A 22,414-nucleotide genomic window follows, 5' to 3' on the forward strand; every position below is an offset into this window, starting at 1 on the left:
GAGCACAGTTTTCTTCAGTAGGAAATTTTTTCTAATAGTTCACAAAATTTACAAATTTGTGGCATTATATGTCTGAGATCTTATTCGATCCTAAATTTTAAATATGAGTTTAAAATATTTATTTATTTATTTACTTGGCTGCATCGGGTCCTAGTTGTGGCATGTGGGATCTTTCATTGCAGCGCATGGGCTTCTCTAGTTGCGGCGTGTGGGCTTCTCTCTAGTTGTGGCATGGTCTCTAGAGCACACGAGCTCAGTAGTTGCACCACACGGGCTCTCTAGTTGTGGCACATGGGCTCCAGAGTGAGTGGGCTCAGTAGTTGTGGCATGCAGGCTCCAGAGCGTGTGGGGTCAGTAGTTGTGGCACACAGGCTCCCTAGTTGTAGCGCTCCAGCTCCAGAGCACGTGGGCTCACTAGTTGCAGTGCACAGGCTTGGTTGCCCCATGGCATGTGGGATCTTAGTTCCCCGACCAGAGATCGAACCCATGTCCCCTGCATTGGAAGGCGGATTCTTAACCACTGGACCACCAGAGAAGTCCTTAAATGTGAGTTTTTAGAACTCCTTTCTTTCTTTTGGTTTTGCCAAATATACAGTTGTATCTATTGTTTCAGAATTATTGTTGTTGTTGTTTTAATGTTGCATATTTTCTAGAGACCAGCTGGTGAATGATTTTGTATCTGATGCCTATTAGAGCCTATTGAAATTAAAATCCTAGTATGGAAATTACTCAGAGGAAACTCACCACAAATTTAAACATAGATAATACACCTATTAGACTGACTAAAACAAAAAATAGTAATAATACCAAATACTGGCATGCATGTGAGGAAAACTGGATCTCTCACATATTGCTGGTGGAAATGTAGAACGCTGCACTGATCTAGAAAATAATTTGGCAGTTTCTTATAAAACTAAACACACACTAACCATTTGATCCATCAATTGTGCTTTTGGGCATTTATCCCAGATAAATGAAAACTTATGTTTGTGCAAAAAAACTGTACATGAATGCTCATAGCAACTTTATTCCTAATAGCAAAGTACTGGAAACAACCCAGGTATCCTTCAGTGAGTGAAGAGTTCAACAAATTTGGTACATCCAAACAATGGAATACTACTCAGCAATAAAAAGGAGTGAATATATGCAACAACTTGAATGGACCTCCAAGGTATTATGATCCGTTTAAAAAAAATGAAGCTCAAAATGTTATTGGGTTGGCCAAAAAGTTCATTTGCGTTTTTCTGTAAGATGGTATGGAAAAACCCAAACGAACTTTTTGGCCAACCCACATACAAAGTATTAATATATGATTCCTAAAATGATAAAATTATAGAGATGAAAGATAGGTTAGTGTTTGCCTGGTGATAGGGACAAGGGGTGGGGTGGAGGAAACACAAGAGAGTTCTTCTGTGGTGATGGAAAAATTCTGTAAGTCGATTGTGGTGTGGTTACACAAATCTATACATAGGATTAAATTGCATAGACGTGTCTACACACACACACACACACACACACACACACGCAAATGAATGCAGGTTGAAAAAATCATGAAAACTGAATAGGTCTGTAAATTCATTAGCAGCAATGTATCAACCTTAATTTCCTCATTTTGATATTGTCCTACAGCTATATGAGATGTTGCCATTGAGGGAAGGTGAGTGAAGGGTACCCAGGACTCCACTGGTTTTGCAGCTTCTTATGAGTCTATATTGATTTCAATATTAAAAGATTTTTTAAGAGTAGCTGTAGCACAATTACTAAACACTATTAAACATTTTAAAATAGAAACAGCCCTTCATACAATTGGCATTTAAAACAACCTTCTTTTCAGAGGCTTACTTCTAAAAGTCTTCAGTTTGAAGTGGTGATTTTTTATTCCAATTCAAGCATACAGTTGTATCAAAATGTATGGTCTGTGAACATAAAAGCTTAAACTTTGCTCCTCCACTCTCGGTTTTCTTCTTCTTCAAATGCCCTTTATTTGACCAAGAAGGATATCATTTCCCAAAGTACTGAGAGAGCCATATTTAACTTGAACAACATTGTTCTTTTAGGTTATTAAGGCTGTTCAATTTTCGCTATTTCTTGCTACCCTGAGCTGGAGACTCTTCTGAAACATCAGACTGAGAAAATTGTACTAGTTCCAACACACACACCCACACACACACAGAGCAAAGCTTTGGAATTAGTGCAATCAATAACCTTTGAAAACAGAATTAAAAAGCAACAATTGAATGCTAAGATGTATAAACCTATCTTGTTTCTTTTTTCTTTGGATATCAACGTGACCAAGGAATCAAAAAACACACTAGAGAGTTCAACTGAAAAAGCATTTATTGAGTACCTATATATCATAATACCCTATAATGACATGCGTGTTATGCAGAGTGGTACAGGCTATAATGATGATAAAAGAGTCCACACTATCCAAGAGATCTCAAATCTGCATCCCCAATATTGACAGATACCCTAGGTTTTATACGTTTAGTGAGAAGAAGCAAAGCACCATGTAATACCAATGGTGAGAAAACCAAAAATCCAACAGAGTCAAAGGAAGAAACAGCGTAGCCAGCTTGGGTGAAAATCGGATAGGTCTCTGGAGAGAGGCATCAAGGTCAGGAGAGGAATTGCAAGGCTGTGAAAATCAAAACCCAAGGACAATGGTTTGTAGGACTTACAACCATACCATATAATAAAATGTATAAAAATTTGGAATTCCACATACAGAGTCATCCTCTCTGTTCTCTGAATGGTGCGGGATACCTGTGGATAAAATAAATTTAAAAAAAATTCTGCCCAATTGTGGATAAAATTTGGCATTTTCAACAAAATATCCTATCCGGAGAAGTAGATATGGTGGCACGGATGTGTGCTCAAAAGAAAAATCACCAGACTCCTCTCTTTTGTTCTCATTTTTTCGTTTTTGTTTTGTTGTTGGAAAATATGTCTTAGAATTAGTGGATACTAATACATTCTCTAAATAGTTTTATAAAGAAAGGCTAATTAGGGACTTCCCTGGTGGCACAGTGGTTAAGAATCCGCCTGCCAATGCAGGGGACACAGGTTCGAGCCCTGGTCCGGGAAGATCCCACATGCCGCGGAGCAACTAATCCCGTGTGCCACAGCTACAGAGCCTGTGCTCTAGAGCCCACGAGCCACAACTACTGAGCCCACATGCCACAACCACTGAAGCCCATGTGCCTAGAGCCCGTGCTCTGCAACAAAGAGAAGCCACTGCAATGAGAAGCCTGCACACCACAACGAAGAGTAGCCCCTGCTCGATGCAACTGGAGGAAGCCCACGCACAGCAACGAAGACCCAACGCAGGCAAAAATAAATAAATAAGATTTTTTTTTAAATTAAAAAAAAAAAAGAAAGGCTAGTTATATTTTACTTAATCTGATTTGGTCTACTTAATGTGCCAACTTTCTATTGTTGATCAGGTTAATTCAGTTTTATTAAAGCCAACATTAAATTACCAGGAAAAATAAAAATCAAAAGGTTAATACGTTATTTTGAAATGCATTACAAATAAGGTGGATTAATGGATGGGTGAGAAGTATAGATAGATGTGTGAAAAATCAGTGTACGAAAACGTTAAATGTAGAATCTAGGAGTGGAGATATGGGTGTTCACTATAAAAATCTTTCAATTTTTCTGTACGTTTGAAAATTTTCATAAAATTTTGGAAAGAAAATGCAAAGAAAGAAAAACATCAAAAGGACAGCCAGAGATTTTGGTGCCCAGATAGACTGATAGACAGATAGATTGATAGATAGCTTCATTTCCTGACATAATAAACTAGGGACTTTTTCAGTATTCTTGACCTCAAACAAATAGACTGCCAAATATTTCTCCAGCAAAGATGGTTTATTCAGGATCAGCAGAGAATTGCAATTTAGCAAAGGAAAGAGAGCACTTTTTTAGAGGGAAAAGAAAGTTGGGAGGGCTGTGATAAAGAGTCCATGGCTCTTCATTGGCTGAGTCCTTGCCAGGAAAGAAGAGGAGTCTTTCTTCTTGCCATTGGGCTCTGCTCTCCTTGCAGGGCTTAAGAGCTCCCCCTTCTGGTCTCCCAACTCTATTTAATTGAGGGTTTCGTTCATTAATTTTTCACAGTATACAGCAATTAAGAAAATGTTACAGAAACCAAAGCCTTGCATTAGAAATCTCAAATGTGGTTTCTAGGTAAAGGATAAAATGCTGGAGATTAACTATGGTAGTGGAAAGTATCCATTCATATGGAAATACCTTTTCCTGCCCCACCTTTACATTGGTGTTATGCTTTGTCAGTATCTGAATGTTCTGGGCATATATTGTCACCTGGGGGCCCAGGTCTGTCCGATAAGACTCTAACTCTCCAGGAGATCTAAATGATACAAGTTAGGCTTGTCTTCAGATGGAGCGCACAAGAACAGAAACATGTAGCTGCTTAACTTAAAGATCAACATTATATGGAACCAACCAAAAAAATACCTCACTAATGTTCATATCGAGTCATGAAAAAGAGCTTTCTGTATTTTTCTGGTTTTGGTCCACACCATTTTAAATATTCTTTCCTCTTAAAGTCAAATTGGAATTTTCAATGAGTCTAAAAAAGACCTGATTGGTTTAGAATTGATTAACCTAGGAGTATTCACTGCTTATCGTATTCAAGGTAAATAGCACTTGATTATTGGTTGATTAGTAGCTCCTCTGAATTACTGCAAGCATTTCTCTTCACATTCAACATTGGATCCATGTTCCAAAGTTCCCAAAACTGCAAAGCTTCAGATGCCTGAAGAGGGTGCCTTGACAGTTCCATCGCTTCTAAGCAGGCCTGGATCTCAGAAATCCCAGACAAGTTGATATTGATCCTTTTTAAAAAGTTATGTACAAAGGAAGTGTTTCTGCAAACCTCCTTTAGAAACAGGGTCAAATAACCAGTTGGAAAATTTTCTAAAAGTGTCACATTAAACTTTAATAATACCTTCATTTTTATGGGGCTTTTAACTTTGGAAATTGCTTTCACATGCATTATCTCATTGCATGTTCTATTTCATTGAAACAGTGTCTAGGTTTTAGGGCTAAATTGCAATGACATAGATATCAAAATGTTGACAAGGACAATTCAAGAAAAATGATTACTACTATGCCAAACAGAAGCATTGACAAGGAACTGACTGACTTTAAGATCAAGTACTACAGTGTGTTAAGATTCTGATGGTTCCTTTAGCCCGCTGCCCTACTGCTGGAGGTTTTTCAGAGCCATTTCACCTTTTTTTTTTTCAAGGAGGAAATGAGTCACTTCTTTTTGTCTCCTTCCATAATTCTTGTTTCTGATTTTCTTTTTCTTGTCAATCAATCTCCAGGTGAGCCCGACCCCAGGCTGCATCCGTGCGCTCATGAAGATGCTGTACTGCCCTTACTGTCGGGGACTCCCCACGGTGAGACCATGCAACAACTACTGCCTCAATGTCATGAAGGGCTGCCTGGCAAATCAGGCTGATCTCGACACCGAGTGGAATCTGTTTATAGGTAAGGAGCGGCTCAGCGGATCCAAGGACAGGGGTGTGGGAACAGCAGGTGTTCGTGGTACCTGATGGGCAGGTCCAAACTGGTGATGACTTGTAGAGACTAGGAGGATTAAAACAAACACGGGCGCGTGCGCACACACACACACACACACACACACACACACACACACAGCATTTAGCAAATTATAAATATTATATTGCATTTTTCTTTATTTTTTGTAAACCTGAAAAATAAGACTTCCTGGTCTATTGTGAAGGGCAGTCCTGTTAAAGATTGTACGAGCCAGCTGTACTGAATTAGCTGATCTCTCTGATGAAGATAAAAGTAATCTTGTTGAATTTCTGGGAGCTCCTGTGAGTAAGGGACACGTTAGAAAAGAGTCTCGTTTTAAGAAAAAGCCCACAGTACTGTCTCTTTCTTATTTGTAGTATCTCAACATAGTCACAGATATTAGTAAACAATTCCTTCCTTAAACATCTGTGATGAAAATAACTCAACATTTTTGCTAAAATATGCAGATTTTCTTCCTCAGTCTCTAGAGAAGAATGTTTTCAGCACAGCAGCATGAAACAGCCTTCCTGTCTTTAGAAGGGAGGAAGGAGGGAGGTGGGGAGATACAGGGAAGTTCTGTGAATCACCACTGTGGTCTGGAGTGGCAGAAACCACTCATGAGTCTGCACTGCGAAAAGGTATTTCCCAAATATCTATCCAAGGATAAAAGGACAAATTTCATAGGCAGGCTTCTCCCAGGAAAATACACAGACCTTGAAAGAGTAAATGTGTTTTCTCCCCCTCTGTCAAATGGCCTTCAAATAAAAGTACTTTCAATTGCTTTTACTGGGATTGCATAGTGACAAGCAGAGCGGTGTCAGTAACAGTGGCACTCGTCAGCCTCAGAGGGACTAAGTCGTTTATGCGAACCTCTAAACCAGAAGGCTTGAGTAAAGTCTTCTGACATCTAAGATTTGGGTAGGAAAGGAAAAAGATGCATCAGAATGCAAAGAAACCTTAGCCCACCGTGCAAAAATGCGCATTCAGCCTTGGCGTCAAAAGCCATTACCTGACACACTATTATGCTTAGGAAGCCCAGAGAAAACTGTTTTGAAGTTTTAGAAAAAAGATTTTAGAGTGGGTAGATCCAAATGGAAGTCATCCAACAAAATCATTACAGAGAGAATAAATTGATGTATTCTTCTCTCTCCCTTCAGTGGGAGGACAAAATCCTTTTGTATGATCTTGGGTTACCTCATTTGAGAAATGAGGGAGTATTTTAAAAGTTAATCATTAAGGTACCTTTCTAACCCCAAAATGATATGATTCTTTTCTAAGATTTTTGTTCTTTGCTAAGATTTTGGAGAGGAGTATGAATTTTTTTAAAAAAGTAAGCTTGATCTTCTAATATATAAATTTAGATGAATTTTGGCAAAGACGCTACCTAAATAAGGCTAATTAAAAAATACTCTCATCCTTCATTAGCCTACTCAATTCAAAAGGAAAAAGTAATTCAAATGTATTATATTGGTATAATCATATTGTCACTTGCATATGTAAAGCCTAAACTAAAACAACTTTATAAATCATTGAGAGTGGTAAAATTAAAACAAATCTGTAAATTAAGTGCAAACTATAAATTTAAAAAAACTTAAGGTTACCCAAAAAAGTACTCTCATCAAGAAGTCTAAAAAGATTTACCTATTTAGAAAAACAGATAAAACCTCATAGCCTCATCACTCTTGAATCATAAAGATTATTCATACGGTTTGGTTGAAACTGCCATAATTCATAACACAGTTAAACTGTTTTGGTCAGCTTGCAATTTATTGATGAAAGTAGGCATGTGGATTTTGTTAAGTAGAGCAGGACATGATTAAAAATGAGAATATGGGCTTTTTAACTTGTAAGAGCAACAGTGACTTCTTAATTGGCTTTTTTTCTCCGTCCTGGCGGGGTATTTGACGTGAAACAAATCCTTATACTTCAATCAACTGGGTTTCCTAGATGCCAGTTTGATGTGAAATTGAATGTCTGGAAAATCATTTCATTTAAAAAACTGAAATTTGAACCCAGCCTATGTTGAAGTACCTGATGTTGTACCATATGTTGGAAGGGAACCTCGTGGTTAATCCTACCATCTTAATATATTTCATACCTCTTGCTCCCCTATCTCATTTTTTATTAGTCCTAGAGATCTCTAAGAAAATTCTTCCAATTTTCTTTCTTTGGGTTTTGCCATGGCATTGAGAATTGACCACCCACCTAGACTTATAGGGCAAAATATGTTCTTACTAATACTTGTCCGGATGTGAAGTGTTAGTTCACGAATTTATTACATGAATTAGTCAAATGTGCCAAGTCCATTTCCTACACAGATACATCCAAGATGACAGCGTTCATGAATGCATCAGCAAAAGATCAATGAGCAAATCAGTAATTCAACAAAAATTATATATAATAGCCCTCTCTCTGATTAGCACCTGCATCCCATCACTCTTGGGCTCCCAGCATCTTGTCATCAAACCCTTGACTCCTACTGCTGTCAATTGCACGTGCTGTCTCTATCTGCTACGTTAATGTTCTAGTTTATACATTTTTAATACATGGTCATCTAAAATGTTAACAGTGACATGCAAGCAACCATCAATAAAAACAAAGATCGAACTGGTGGCACATTCTTATAGTCTTTAATTATGAATTAATTGAAAGTGATTTGTAACGATTTAGAATTCAGTTGGTGTCTGCATCATGTCAAAAGAAAGGCACTCCACTGATAAAATGAAATGTTTTAAGTGTTCAAGTAAAAACCCCGGTGGTATTCCATTCAGTTCTGAGGTCCTGTAGTTTTTTTTTTTTTTTCTTTTTTTGGTTTTTTTAATCCTAGGCGAAAAAACAAATCAGGAGTTCTACTTGGGATATATTTTCATAGTCCTTTAGGAACTTTAACTCTGTTAAAACACAGAGACCCTGATCAAAAGATTCTTATTAATTAACTATCGTAAGAAAAAGGAAGAACTCTTTCCTTTTTACGTAGAGTCTTTTTATTTTTTTAATTTCCTGGCAGCTTTGAAGATGCTGCTAGCCCCGTTGTAGAGTACTTGAAAGCCTGGGTTCACCTCTGTTGGGAGCTTTCCCCGACTGCCTAGGAGCGTGTGGGATTCCCCAGTACAAAGCCCAGCTCGGCTTCAACCTGTACCTCCCACTTGCTGGATCCAAACCCCTGAACTCGCAGGGGCAGAAGGGTCGCGAGAGTGGCTTTTAGCAGGTTCTCTCTCTGAAACTACGCGGTTGGAGAAAAATGTGATTTGAGGCATTGACAGTCTCTTTCAGGCACTTACCCCAGGTGTTGCTGTATATTCACACTCAGCTTATTCCAGCCTGGCTTTTGAATGTTGCCTAAATGCAGAAGGGTTTTCTTGAAAAGTGTTTACCTAAATTAAAATTTCCTAGAGGGAAAACGGTTTGTGGGCAGAATGCAGTCGTTTCGGTCATGTCCTGTGGTTCTTTTGAGTGTTTGGCATTGATACCAGCATTCCACAGATAAGAATTGTTCCATTGGACAAGGGACCACGTTGCAGATTACATCTAGCTTGTGAGCACAAAAGTTAAGGCTGAAGTTACATTTATATGGCTATAATAAATCTTGCTTCTACTTAAAAATCTAGGATATGTGGGAAAGCCTCCTCCAAACATCTGGTACCTTCTATGACTAGAGAATAGAATGGACTGCGAATTAGAAAGAAAAAAAAAAATGGTTTTTGGGTATGAGGAAGCAAATGTTGGTGAGACTAAAGATGTATTCTGTGTTGTTCTGTAATATATTTTATTACTGAAATGCTGTAGGATACTTATTACTGTAAGTAAAAGGCAAAATGATCTCTATAGTTCCATGTAAAAGTGAGACTTTAACGTGTTTTTTCCCAACATGGGCGCTTAAGTTTTTAGGTTATCCCAGTTAGTGAGACGCTTATACTCTTAACATACTAATTCAACTCATTATATTGAGTAAGCTAGACACATACATTTTTTTGCCCTTAGGGAATTTGATGTAGTTAAATTAATTATAATCAACTGTGATAAAGTGTTATGAAAATAGAAGCACAGGATGCTAAGTGTCTCCTCAGCAGGGGAACTTAACCTCATCCGGGGGGTCAGGGAAGCCCTACCTTGCTAAGTATAGAACAAAATACTTATTCTATTGAATAAGTGCTGAATTATCATTGTCAAACATAGTTGATGTTGAGCAGCCATAATATATATAATTGTGACATTATAGGCCCCAAGTATTAGCAAGTCCCCATGACAGTTTCAATAGGTCTAGCGCGATCTATCAGTTGTTCTTAAATACTTGGTTTATTTTTGACACGTTTTATGATCAACTCTCACCACCACCACTGCAACTGACTTGAAATGATAAGATTTGGGAAATGTGTGTCCATTTTTGTCCAGAAAAGGTTGAGTTCCCTGGTCTATTGGTACCCTCTAATGAGGGAGAGACAGAAGAGCAGCTTGTATTTTTAATTTAAGCCTTTAGGCCTTGGGCACTCGTAGATCAGACAAACCAGTGATATCAAACTTTCTGGGCTTTCTTCCTCCTTTCAAACCAACCAATTACTAAAGTCTCAAGACAAAACTGGCATGAGAACACAAACAGAAAACCCAATGTAGGTACCACATCTGTGCCAGGCCAAGAGACAATGCAGTGGGTACTGTTCATTCATCCTCTCGTTTATTCATAAATACAGCACATGTTTGCTGAGTGTCTAGCATGGATCTTGCTCTGGTGTAAGCATTGGAGTAGAGAAGATAAGGCCCTGCCTGCTGAGAACAGAGCTCAATATATGTTCTTTGAATGGAATAAATGAAAGCAAGTAGGCAGAGGAATGGACAGGAATGCAGTAAGAGGCTGTTCTGTTTTACTTTGTAAGTCTACTCTTTTAATGGAAGTATGACTAATTCAGTCATTTAAAAAGTGCATGTCCCTGTTGTTAATGGACTCTATGAGTGCAGGGATGGCAGAAACAAATCAGATAATGAGCCTGGTTCTTTCATTGTGACAGCTGCTATCAAGTTGTAAATTAGAGCCAGCCGCAAGGAAGCTGTGTTAGGTCAGTCAAAGGACTAGTGTCATATTATAAATGGCTATTTGGGGGCACGGATGACTTTCTTAGGACCTGTAAGAGTTGTTTTATCCTCAAGGTATTTAGTGTATTCACAACTTTTTATCCGGGGGAAATGTTGCTAGATAAACGTGTATCGTTTCTTATAAATAAACTTGGGTTCCCTCTTTATAAAATGTGCAGGACTGTGAGATGTTGCATTTCAGAAGGATATAAAATAAACACAAGGAGCTAGTTCAAGCATTTGTATAAGGTACTCCTCTTTCAAAGACTTTCTTAAGCATGAAATCCTATAAATCTGATACATGTTTTAGTTATAAAGAATTCCATAGTAAATGTGATATGACTGTGGCTGATATATCCTGAAATGCCATGTTTCAAAAACCTCTAGACCCTAAACATAGAAAATTATTTCAAGAACTGTAGCTAGCAACAAGCTCTCAAGGCTCCTTCATCTCTACTTTGTATATAGAAGACAAGAGCCTATTCAATAATACAGGCCAGAAACTTAACTCTTAAATTGAGGAACAATAGCCAAAGCAATTATGGTAGACTCTGATCTCACTGTTAGCTATAGAACTTACTTTTGCCCTTGTGCATTCCTAGAAGCACCAAGAAAGATTTAAAAAAAAGAAAACAGAAACACTTTATTTTCTATCAGTTGAAATCTAACCCCTCTCAAACCTCTGCCTTCCTTTTATAGTCATTGATTCAATATTCCTCATTTCTCATGGACATTTATCATATGCTGTGTTCTCTCTGTAATGCTGGCAGAATGCATAAGCAGTGCTAACTACTCACTGAGAAAAATAAAAAAGAAAGAAAACAGTTGGCTCGTACCCAGCAGCCTTTCACGAGCAGCATTTGTTATCAATTTCCTACGTTTAGAAAGTGGTTTACTTCTGAACCCTGCATACGTGAAAATATTTCTCTGTGGCACAATAGGGTTAATGTCTTAAGGGTGGTATAATGTATGGGGCAATTCAGCAAACACAGAGGGAGGCATTTCCTGACCTCTGAACACTTACTAATACTGATCAGCAACTCAAGGGATTCATGGGACTTGAATTTCCATTCTGAATCAAGCAGATTTTCCCATGGATCAAAGCAGGCAAAGCACATCAAACCTAAAATTACTTGGTGTAATAGACAAGCAGTCCTTCTAAGGTATGCAGTATGTGTTTCCTTGATCCCTGCCAACTCCTGTTCATCCATCTCTTCCAATTCCCACATACTCAACTTCTATACAATTTATAATTATAGTTATTCCATTTTCTACTTACTGATGACTATAAATGATATTCTAAATTAGAGTTTCAAGTTGGAATCCATGGCGCAATATAATATGACACCAACCAATGGTCTGTAACATGGCATACCTATTTTTGCAAGCATAAAATTCTTTAGGATATAAAATGTTCCATTTATAATGGGAATTTCACTGAAATACCTCTCCTGCCTTATCATGCTCTCCAATTTCTATGAGAACCAGCCACAGAAGGATTTCGTTTACCAGGAGAAAGCAGAGCATATCAGAATTATTCAAAGTGGCTAGAGAGTTGCCTTTGTATTGGGGATTTTACCTTTTGCTTTTAATTTACACTTCAATTTCAGGGTTTCCTATAGATAAATGGTTTAATTTGATAATTATATCAAAAAGTACTTGTGTTTAATAATCAACATCTGATTTTAGTAACATGATAGTTTTCACCGTCATGTTTTCAAGTTCAAGCTATAACACAAGATGTCTGGCTTTTGGCATGCCAAGAGAAAATATTTGATGATTCTTTAGAATGGAATTCAACAGATTCCAAGTTAAATAGATCCCAGAAACCCAGGCAAAAATCAAACACTACCATTAGCCTGGTGACATGCTTAGCAATTCTGATTTCAGGAGATAAGAGAAACATGAGGTAGAAGAAAGCGTTGTGCTGTAGAAACTAGAAAATAAGAAATATAAATAGGGTGAAGTTGGTGGATTGTTAAAGAAAACACTAAAAAAACACATGACTGTTTACAAATAGCAAACTTATAACAAGTCCCAAGGCCACTGCAACCTAAAAGTCCTTCATGTGGTGACCTATTTAATAGAATAAAGGGATGGGGGAAGTTACCTCCTGAAGTATTTAGATCACTCTAAAAGTCCTGATTAGTAGCTAAGATGAAAATCTTTATTTTAACCCAAATAATAAATCCTAGTATAATGTTGCTGTACTTTATTAAAACATCTTAATAACAGTAGTGTTAAATGAGGGTACTTGGACTTCATTTCTCAAAAACATAACATTTACATTAACATAGATATAATTAAATCTTAAATAGAAGTATATTAGATAGAAGTATCAATAGATCCTCCAATTGCTCTAAAAGTTCCTTTAATTCATGATTATCTCAAGAGTAGAACGGCTGATCATGTCTTAATGTTTGAGTCACTTTTGAAATTAGTTTTGATTTTCCTCAGGCTGTTTCTTTAACACTTATAAAAAAGTCTTTTTGAATCTTATTCTTTTCATCTTCTTTTCTTTGTGGATTGTTTATTATGAGCAACCTCCAAGGAACCAGGGGAGAAGCCAGATTAGAAGAGACAGGCCTGTGAATTATTCTGATGGTTAAAAACAGGTTTTCATTGGTTACTCTAAAAGGGAAATGGGTATAAATGTCCTTGGGAGTAATTTAAACTTTTGAGAACCTTCACGGTCTGTGAAAACTGTGAACTTGTAAGTCACTTAAAAATATTGTGTCTACAGATGTTTGGGAAGATAGCCAGGAGAGAATTTAAATTAAAATAGAGCATGAAATATGCCTTGTCCTTCAAATAACAGCTTATATATAAATCCCACATAAAAAAAAGATATGTCCTCGATTTTTTTCTTTGCATGGATTTAAATAATTTGCTACATTAAGAATTTCCTTTACTATAACCTCTGAAGAAGTGAAAATTAGAAAGAGAAATGCAAAATAAGTCATTGAATATATGACATTACCCCAAGAAGAGATATATCTATAAGTATCACATTTTTATTCTTTAAGGTGCAAGGATCTTCTAGAAAGATAACACTGATAATTAAATGTCAAAAAAAAAAAAAAAGGTCAGTATTCATCACTAAAATCTCAATGCTCAGGAAATTAACTGATTTAATGAGAGGCCTAAAAATCATATCAGATGGAATAAATAAGCTAGTAGATGTGAGAGAGTTTTGGAAGTACTCTTCGGTTGCCAGAGCTGATGTGGTTTTGAGATTGACTGAATCAGAAAGTGACTCCTGTCTTACCTAGGCCCTACATCTATCTCCCATAGCTTCATACCAGCTTGAAAAAGTCAGGTCTCCCAGAGGAAGCAGAACCATTCTTATGTAAAAGAGTTTGTTGACTTCAAGAAGGAGAATATTCTCAGAATCCATGACAATCAGCTGGTGAGGGCAGTTTGGAGCCCTTGATCTTATTACTTACGGATTGGTCTCCTGATTTTCTAAATTCAACGTCTTAGACTTTTTTTAGATTAGTTCTTTATCTTTAACATAGTTTAGTGCTCCAAATTCTTTTGTGTTAACATAGTCATAGCAATGTATTCCGTAGTCCAAAATCTATGTGTAACACCCAACCAGATGGGAAAACCGAAATCACCGATAGTCCTAAGAGTGTTAGGCAGGAATAATTCTACAAATACCAATACACAGTGCACTTTGAAGGTGTGGATCATGCTAGGAGCTGACTTCTAGAAGGTAACTCCACAAAGTGAAATATATATACATACATCCCTTCATTCATCAGCCTTGTAGTATTTTCTGTTGAATTGCTGTGTCTGAATATAAAATATTTGGCAAGTTCATGGTGACCTGATTTAATATATGCCTAATACTACCATTTATTGGTTGAAGATCCAAATCTATACTCCTCAAGGTTGTCCATGAGAGAATGAATGTTCAAGTGTGTCTTGCTATTTACCTGCAGTTATAGTATCCAAATTCTAAAACTATGAGAGAGTTGTAAGAAACCTTATTCCCCTTTTTGGTTGGTTCTGGGTTCCATTTGGAGAACATGACATGCGTACAACAATAGCTAACATGTATTGGACATTTACTTTCTATCAGGCAATATTGTAATCTTTTTACACTTTTCATCCTCACGGCAACCCTATTAAGTGGTCAATATTATGGTTTCCATTGTACAGATAAGTGACCTGTCCAAGGTCATACAACATGCAATGCCAGGATTTGGCTTCAGAGCCCAGGTTTTACTAAATGTTTAGGAAGTAACTCTTAGTCTCTGGCTATATGGATTGATGGGTATATTGGGAGAAATTGAGTATTTACTCTTGCCGGCACTGTCCAATAGAATTTTTTGCATCAATGGAAATAGTCTAGGTCTGAGCTGTCCAGCATAGGACCACTAGCACATGTAGCTATTGAGTACTTTAAATATGTCTAATGAGACTGATCAACTGAATTTTTATTTTATTTTATTTTGATTAATTTAAATTTAGTCACATGTAGCTTTTGAGCACTTAAAATGTGACTAATATGTCTGAGGAACTAAATTTCTCGTTTCATTATTTTAATTTATTTGAATCGCTCTAAGTGGTTAGTGCTTACTCTATTGGACAGTGCAGGTTTAGACCATTAAAACACCTATAATTTCCATCACGTGGCTCAGCATCTGAATATGTCCAGTTCTCTTCAAAAAGGTGTTTATTAGATGCCTTTTTTGTGCTTAGATCAAGACTGGGCATATGGTGGACACAAAAGAAACAAAAACTGTACTACCCAATCCTGAGAAATTATAATTTTCCAAAGAGATGAAAAGTGTGCTTTCAAAGTGGGAGTTTGGTTAAGTGAAGACCACATAGTCGCAAGCAATAATCCTTGAATCACTGCATGAGTTTGAATCCTGACTCCACCATATATTATTGTGTGTGACTTGGGGAACATTATTTAACCTTCATAAATCTCAGGTGTTTTCTTATCAATAAACTGGAGATAATAGAACCCACCTCTTAGCTTTGTGAGGATTAAACTGTATAATGTATATACATACATCTGAAGGATAAGACATGTCCACAAAGGTAGCACTGAAGGAGAAGCCATGTGGGTTTCTGTTCAGGTGAATAACTTATGAAGGTATGAGCAGAAAATAGAAAGTAGGGAACAGAAAGCAACAGAGTAGGCAAGGAGACAGTGGAAGATCAGGGTACTAGAATCATTCATACAAAAGAGGTAACAAGGGCAGGCTGAAAACCAAAGGAAAAATGATAAGAGGATAGTTAATCAGGAAGAATTGAAGGGACAAGATTAGAGAAAGTGCACCTCATCACGAAAGCTTCTTCTTATGCCTGTTTCTGGGTTTGCCTTAGCTGCCACGAGGCAGAATCCATCCCAGTAGAGAGGGGCCTTGCTCTTGCTCAGGTGAATAAGTACTTGGTGACACTAAGATGGAAAAACAGTGGTGCAAAGGTAAGAATAAGCATGATGTGCTTAAGTGCTTGTGAGGAAACCAGGCGAGCTGAAATAGACATGCTTGCTGGTGTGTACTGGAAGGTAGGATTGGTCAGGACTGGATTGTTGAAGCTTTGAAATTCAGGCCAAATACTTGACTTTCTTTTGTCTTGTAGGCAACGACAAGTCACAGGGCATTTTTATACAAGGAATGGCAGGATCTAAGCAATAATCTGGCATCCAAATAAAGGATGGATAAGACCACTGGTAGTGAGACTGTCACCTAAGCGTGGCATGGAAGGAGAAAAGAAGACAGCACTAATGATAGAGGTGAAAGTAAAAATTTATAGGACTTCATGTCTAAATATAGGCAACTAAATGTAGAGGGTAAAGAAAGAAACACATCAGATCTAAGATAAACATGTGAAAGAAGGATGGTGCTGTCAGCCAATAGGAAAGCTAGCTCAAGATATGGCAGACATGGATTTCTTCCATCTATTTAGTGCTTGTTGGACTTGAGAAACAGTGGTCCCCAAAATAGGAACGTCCAATTGGATGCTGAAAATAGTAGTGTTTTATGTTCCTAGAACAGGAGACAGGGATGCCAAGAACCATTGGAGGGTTTCCACTCCAAATGATTCTGTAGCCAACTTCCCTAACCAACTGTGTCAGATTGTGTCCTGAATCCCCTCTTGTGGGTACCACACAGGTGCCTGCATGTTCTCCCCCTGTGAAATTATACTATCTTTACCCCTAAATGTTAAACATTTAACAGCCTGCTCACCAATATGAATTCTCAGAATGAGCCTTTATCTGTACTCCCCAACCTCTTTAATCAAGTGTAGTTAGAATGTCAACTGTGTAAATATGAGAATGCTTAGTGGGATCAGTCAATGGAAACATGCCTCGATTGCTCCCCAAGATATATTTTCTCACGATTCAGGAACCCCTTGATGGTCATATTTATCATATATATTGAGATTTTATCATTACAGTCAATCCAAGAGGAAAGTATTTTCTATTGGCTTTGACTTTTGCCATCCTCAATGCATGAAATCTAGGGTTACTTTGTTCCTTTCTGGCCAATGCCAAGTTCTGAATTTCATATTGAGGCATGGAATTTGTTAATTTTGTAAAAACAAAAACTTGCCTCTAGGGCATTCATTTCCTTCGCTGGCAAGAATGCCATGTATTAGAAAGCAGCCCCTTACTTCATTGCCTACCATATGGCACAGCTGTCACCAATGAAAACTCAACTTGTAAGGACCAATGTAATCTATTCCTTAGTTTGTGAACATGGAGTCCCCCCTAGGAGCAAGACACACACACACAATGCAGCTTTTGCAATGCAACATTGGAAGGAGCAGTGAGATTTTTTTTTTGAATCTCATATTGCCAAGTTACTGATTTAAGAATGCCCTAGAGTATAAATTATTTCTCCAAACCTCTATAATGACTTTTGTCAAATGCATTCTGCTTAGCCCATTAAAGGTGAAAACCATGAAATATTATTCGATTTGTAACCCAAGAAAATGCCCTAAAACCACCTGTCCCTCTTTGGAAAGCCACCAGGATAAAGTGAGAGTAAAGGTCGCGTCTGAGAACAATAATTGGATGTTGCAGCATGTGGCTCTGATCAAAGGTTGAGCCCATGGCTGCATCCAGGCTTCCAGTCTCTTTGGGAGGATTTCCATTTATTTTTCTTAACCCACATAGGAATCCTGGGTTTTGAGGTCAACATTTCAAATAGTTTAATAGTGGCCATACAACATTAAAAAAAATAACAACAAACCTGACGATGAATTGTGTTGAATAGTTATTATGTTTTTCTTTGAATTTGATTTGGAGAAGCTGATTTCAGGATACATTTAATTTCCATGTGGAATTGGTAGATATTAAATTCCACTTCTCCTGAGTGCCTCGGGTATTTTTTAAAAATCACTTTAATTCTGCTGTGCCATCCATCGATTCCTATACATTTCATCGGTGATCACTGGGCATTGAATTGCTAGTGTTCATCACAAGCTTGTTAAATTAACCTTCAACGTGTAAGACAAGAAAAGTTGAATTTAAAGCTACATCCGGGCATCTTTTAAGATGCAGAAATTAACAGCTTGGAAATGCAAAGTCATAAAGTTTCAGGCTCATTTGACGAATTGATTATAAGATAAAAATCAAATTCTTTTATCTGAAACTTCTTAGTCTGGCAGAGAAACATGAGCGGTGCTATGGTGGTTTAGGAACGTGCCTGTGATCCTTCCTGGTTAACTGTGTCCATTTACACAGGAATGTTGTGGTAATCTATACTAATTGAGAAAAGAAGGACATCAGCATTATATTATCGCCTTCTAGAAGGCATTCGGGAACTTATTTAAGATTTAGGCTTGACTTTTTATTGACTACTTATTGGCTGTCAGGTAATATTATATCTGATATTTTTATACTTTAAGAAATGAGCCATACTTAGCGTGTCATTTTTGCTCAGAGTGTTTCTTTATTTCATTTAAGTATCTTAACATTCTCCTGAACATACAAACTCTTTTTGTTGATCATTTAAAGAGAAACTTTTAGCTAAGCCTTTAGTTGAATGAATAAAATTCCAAATTAGAGGATCTTACATACCAGGGGTTTAATATGTGTATATGCATTAAGCTTGACAAGTGGGTTTTGTATGCTAGAGACTATGATAAAGAAATGGCTTTACAAATGGTTATTCTCCAATGTTGATCTGCTTGAAATCAAATGATTTTTTAACATTTATTTTGAAATAATTTTTGACTTACAGAAAAGTTACAAAAATAGTATAGTTCACATATACCCCTTATTCATTTTATCCTAATGTTAACAACATACATACATAACCATATAGTACAACAGTCAAAACCAGGAAATTAACATCGATACACTATTATTAACTAAACTACAGATCTCATTCTAATTCTACTAGTTTACCTTTTTCGTGTTTCAGGATCTAATTCAGGGTCCCACATGCATTTAGATGTCTTCTCTTCTCGTTCTCTCCCAATGTGTGACAGCTTCTCAACTTTCCTTGTCTTTTATGATCTTGATACTTTCAATGAGGACTAACAGTTATTGAGCAGATTTAGTCTCAAATAATATTTTTTAACGTTGGGGAAACATTTTTATTGTTTCCTAAACTCTCATAATGTACCTGGACTTCATCACAAATGTTTTCCTGTAGTAGATTTCTGAGAAATAAGTAGGAGCATATGAAGAGTACTGTAATTACTGCAATTATGGAAAAGTAATTTACTGGCTGTGTAAATTGAACAGATTTCAAATAGAGTGGATAGGCCATAAACGAGCAGGATATTGAAAATAAATATTTTGGGAGCTGGGAAATTGCTGGTTAAATGCACATACCAAATGTAAATGTTTTGCTAACATTTGTATAATTTAGTTTCTTAAAACTAAAACCATAAGGGTTTTTTTTTTTAATTAAAAACAAATCAAATAGGTGCTATGACAATCAAATGTTTGCAGACATCATTCTTCCTCTTGTCTATCTGGTAGATATGAGACACCTAAAAAAACTTTCATTTTGTGATAACTGGGTTAAAATTAAGCCAAAAAAAAAAACCAAACTTTGCAGAATTCTTTCTAAATTTATAATTAGTTAAAGCCCATTTAGGGATGATTCATTGTGGAAAATGGTGAAAATATTCAAAAGAGGTGGGGAGCATGATAGAGGAAAAGATTACGAAATCTGGTTCTAGAAAGACCTAAAGTAAAGCCCCAACTCAGCCACTTGTTAGTTGTTTAGAAATCTGTGGCCTCCAGCATTCACAGGTTCTTGTGCTAAAACCAGGTGGTTTTCCAAGAAAATAGCACTACCCTGAGGTATGTCCTCTGCCAATGCCATGTTCACATCTGCTCAAGCAAAACCTCCCAAGGGGCCTGTACGCTTCAGAAGAGGATGTCAATGACATGAACTACCTATATTAACAACAGCAAGTTCTTCTGCATTATTTTATTTAATCATCAAAACAGTCCTAAGAGACAGGTGAAATTATTGTCCCCATTTTACAGAGCAGGAAAGTGAGCCTCAGAGAGCTCCAGGTCACACTTCCCTGAAGTGGTGGAGCCAAGGTGCCAGGCCAGATTTGTCAGAAGCAAAGCCCACATTTTTAACGGGTAGGCGATGCAGCCCACCCAGAGGAGTGCCAGAGAAAATAGGTCTGCTGTCAATCACAGACCTAGAATAATAACTGGTCTCCACATCCCATCCACAGCGATAACTATGAACTCACTTTTTATTTTGGGTTTTGATCAAAAAATAACATTTATAAAATGTTGCACACAGGTCCCTTAACCTTTCAGCTTAGATAAGATGTTCTTCTGAATTATAAGACTGAAACCTGGTGGGCCATATCACTTTGAATGCTTGTACAATTACTTCTATGACACTATACTCAGTCTGACCAGCAGTCTGCAGTGAAGTTCTTATAAGAACCGTCCGGGTTGAGCTCACAACTGAGCTAATTATGGAGATGCCCTGGAGAAAGCATCCCACTGTATCATGCAGGGTACCCTTTAATGGACTTAGAACAGTCAGGAAAATCTAGTTCCCAAACAGCTAGTTTGATTTCATCTAATGGAAAATGTAATTATCATAAACAATCATTTTTCCCCTCATTGCCTTGACCCATCGACATTCAGAGCAGCCCACCTTTATTTCATGTAACATGAAAGTTTTATTATTACATCTTATCCGTGGAGTCATCTCATTTTTCACTTTTCTGGATTTCTCTTTTATTTATGTTCTTTCCCTGTGTTTCTCTGTCCATATGCCATTTATGTCTGGTTTTCAATAAGGTTAAATTTTAAATAAACCTGCTCTACATCCCCTTGGGCAAGTTGCTTAAGATTTCTGAATCTTGGTCTTATTAGTTATGAGGTGCCTTCCTTTCTTGGATGTCAGGATAAAAGTAATGTGTGTAAAATATGTAATGTAATGCAACTTGGCGATAAATAGGAACTACGAATTGCCACCCCTGAGAAGTTTAAGGATTGTACTTCTTAAAACAAGTTTAAAGGTGAGAAAGGAACTTAAAATCTGTAGTGATATGAGAGAAAATATAATTCTGAATTATTTTATTATTAATCTATTTAAAGAGTATTAATAATCATAAAAGTCTAATTAGGAGCCCAAGTACTAGAGAAGCCACTGCAATGAGAAACCCGTGCACTGCAACGAAGAGTAGCCCCTGCTCACCGCAACTAGAGAAAGCCTGCGCGCAGCAACGGAGACCCAAGACAGCCATAAATAAATAAATAAATTTATAGAATAAAGTTTAAAAAAAAGTAAATATTTATTTACAAATTCCATATTACTGGATATTCTCAAGACGTATATTAAGGCATACTTAAATGAAAATATAAGAAGTTATTCTTAACTAAAGAATGCATAATGATTATATGAAATTAAAGGGCTCTTCTTTAGAGCATATAATTGTTCTTTTTTAAAAAAGAAGAACAATCTCGTGCATTCTGTGTCACAGTCAACATAGGTTCAAGGAGATTTTTGCCTCATCCTGTAGTTTCAGCACACAGAATTTTGGGCTGAAAGTGATATAAGCTATAGGAACAACTTTTAATGAATTTTAGAAATTCTTTAAAGTTTATATTTCTCATAAAAGAAGTTCTAAACACCATGAATTATATAAAACATTTTTTGATTCAACAATATTTGATAAATATCTAGAGTGGAGTTCTATCAAGCAAGGCAATAGGAATAAAAACATGAATAAGGCACGACACCTGTACACCAAGCTCTCAGTCTAGGGGAGAGAGACACATAAATAGTTAACTACAGCATCACGTTAATCCTGCTAAAATCCAGCTACATCTGTTGAAAATGCTAGGGCAAAACAAGTGGGAGTGATTAATGTTACCTAGATGAAGGCAAAGCAGGCTTTTCAAGGGAGGTGATATTTGAACTGGGTATTGAAATATAAAAGGAAATTGACCAGGCACTCAGGCCAGCTTGTGCATTACAAGCAGAGGGTGCAGCAAGGGCAAAGAAATGGTGCAACAGAAGTGCATGACTTGTTTTTAAAAATGGTCTAACTAAACCACAGAGTGCATAGGTGGGTTGGCAGGTGAGGGGAAAGGGAGAAAATGCCTACAGGTATAATTATTGAAAAATTGTCTGGGCCCAGGTTAGGAACCATCTCATGTGCTACGCTGTGGAGTTGATGTATTTATGCCATGGAGATTCAAATTTGTGCTGCAAGACTGGGAGACAATTAACTGTGCTTAAAATATATCAAATCCACGCCCCTCCTTTAAAACTTCTCTCGGTTTCCCCTGTCCTAAACCCTGTCAATG

At 37.1% G+C, this 22,414-nt stretch overlaps 1 protein-coding gene across 1 annotated transcript in view; it reads left to right on the top strand.

Moving 5' to 3' along the window:
• The window catches only part of GPC6 (glypican 6), a 1,070,003-nt gene that overhangs the window by 731,033 nt on the left and 316,556 nt on the right, over positions 1-22,414 (top strand). The window contains exon 4 of the mRNA XM_059902833.1: positions 5,352-5,517. Within this exon, the coding sequence (XP_059758816.1) occupies positions 5,352-5,517 (166 nt within the window). The remainder of the gene's footprint in view (positions 1-5,351; positions 5,518-22,414) is intronic.

This window comes from Balaenoptera ricei, chromosome 18 (assembly GCF_028023285.1).
Source record: "Balaenoptera ricei isolate mBalRic1 chromosome 18, mBalRic1.hap2, whole genome shotgun sequence".
In the NCBI taxonomy this organism is placed as follows: Eukaryota; Metazoa; Chordata; class Mammalia; order Artiodactyla; family Balaenopteridae; genus Balaenoptera; species Balaenoptera ricei.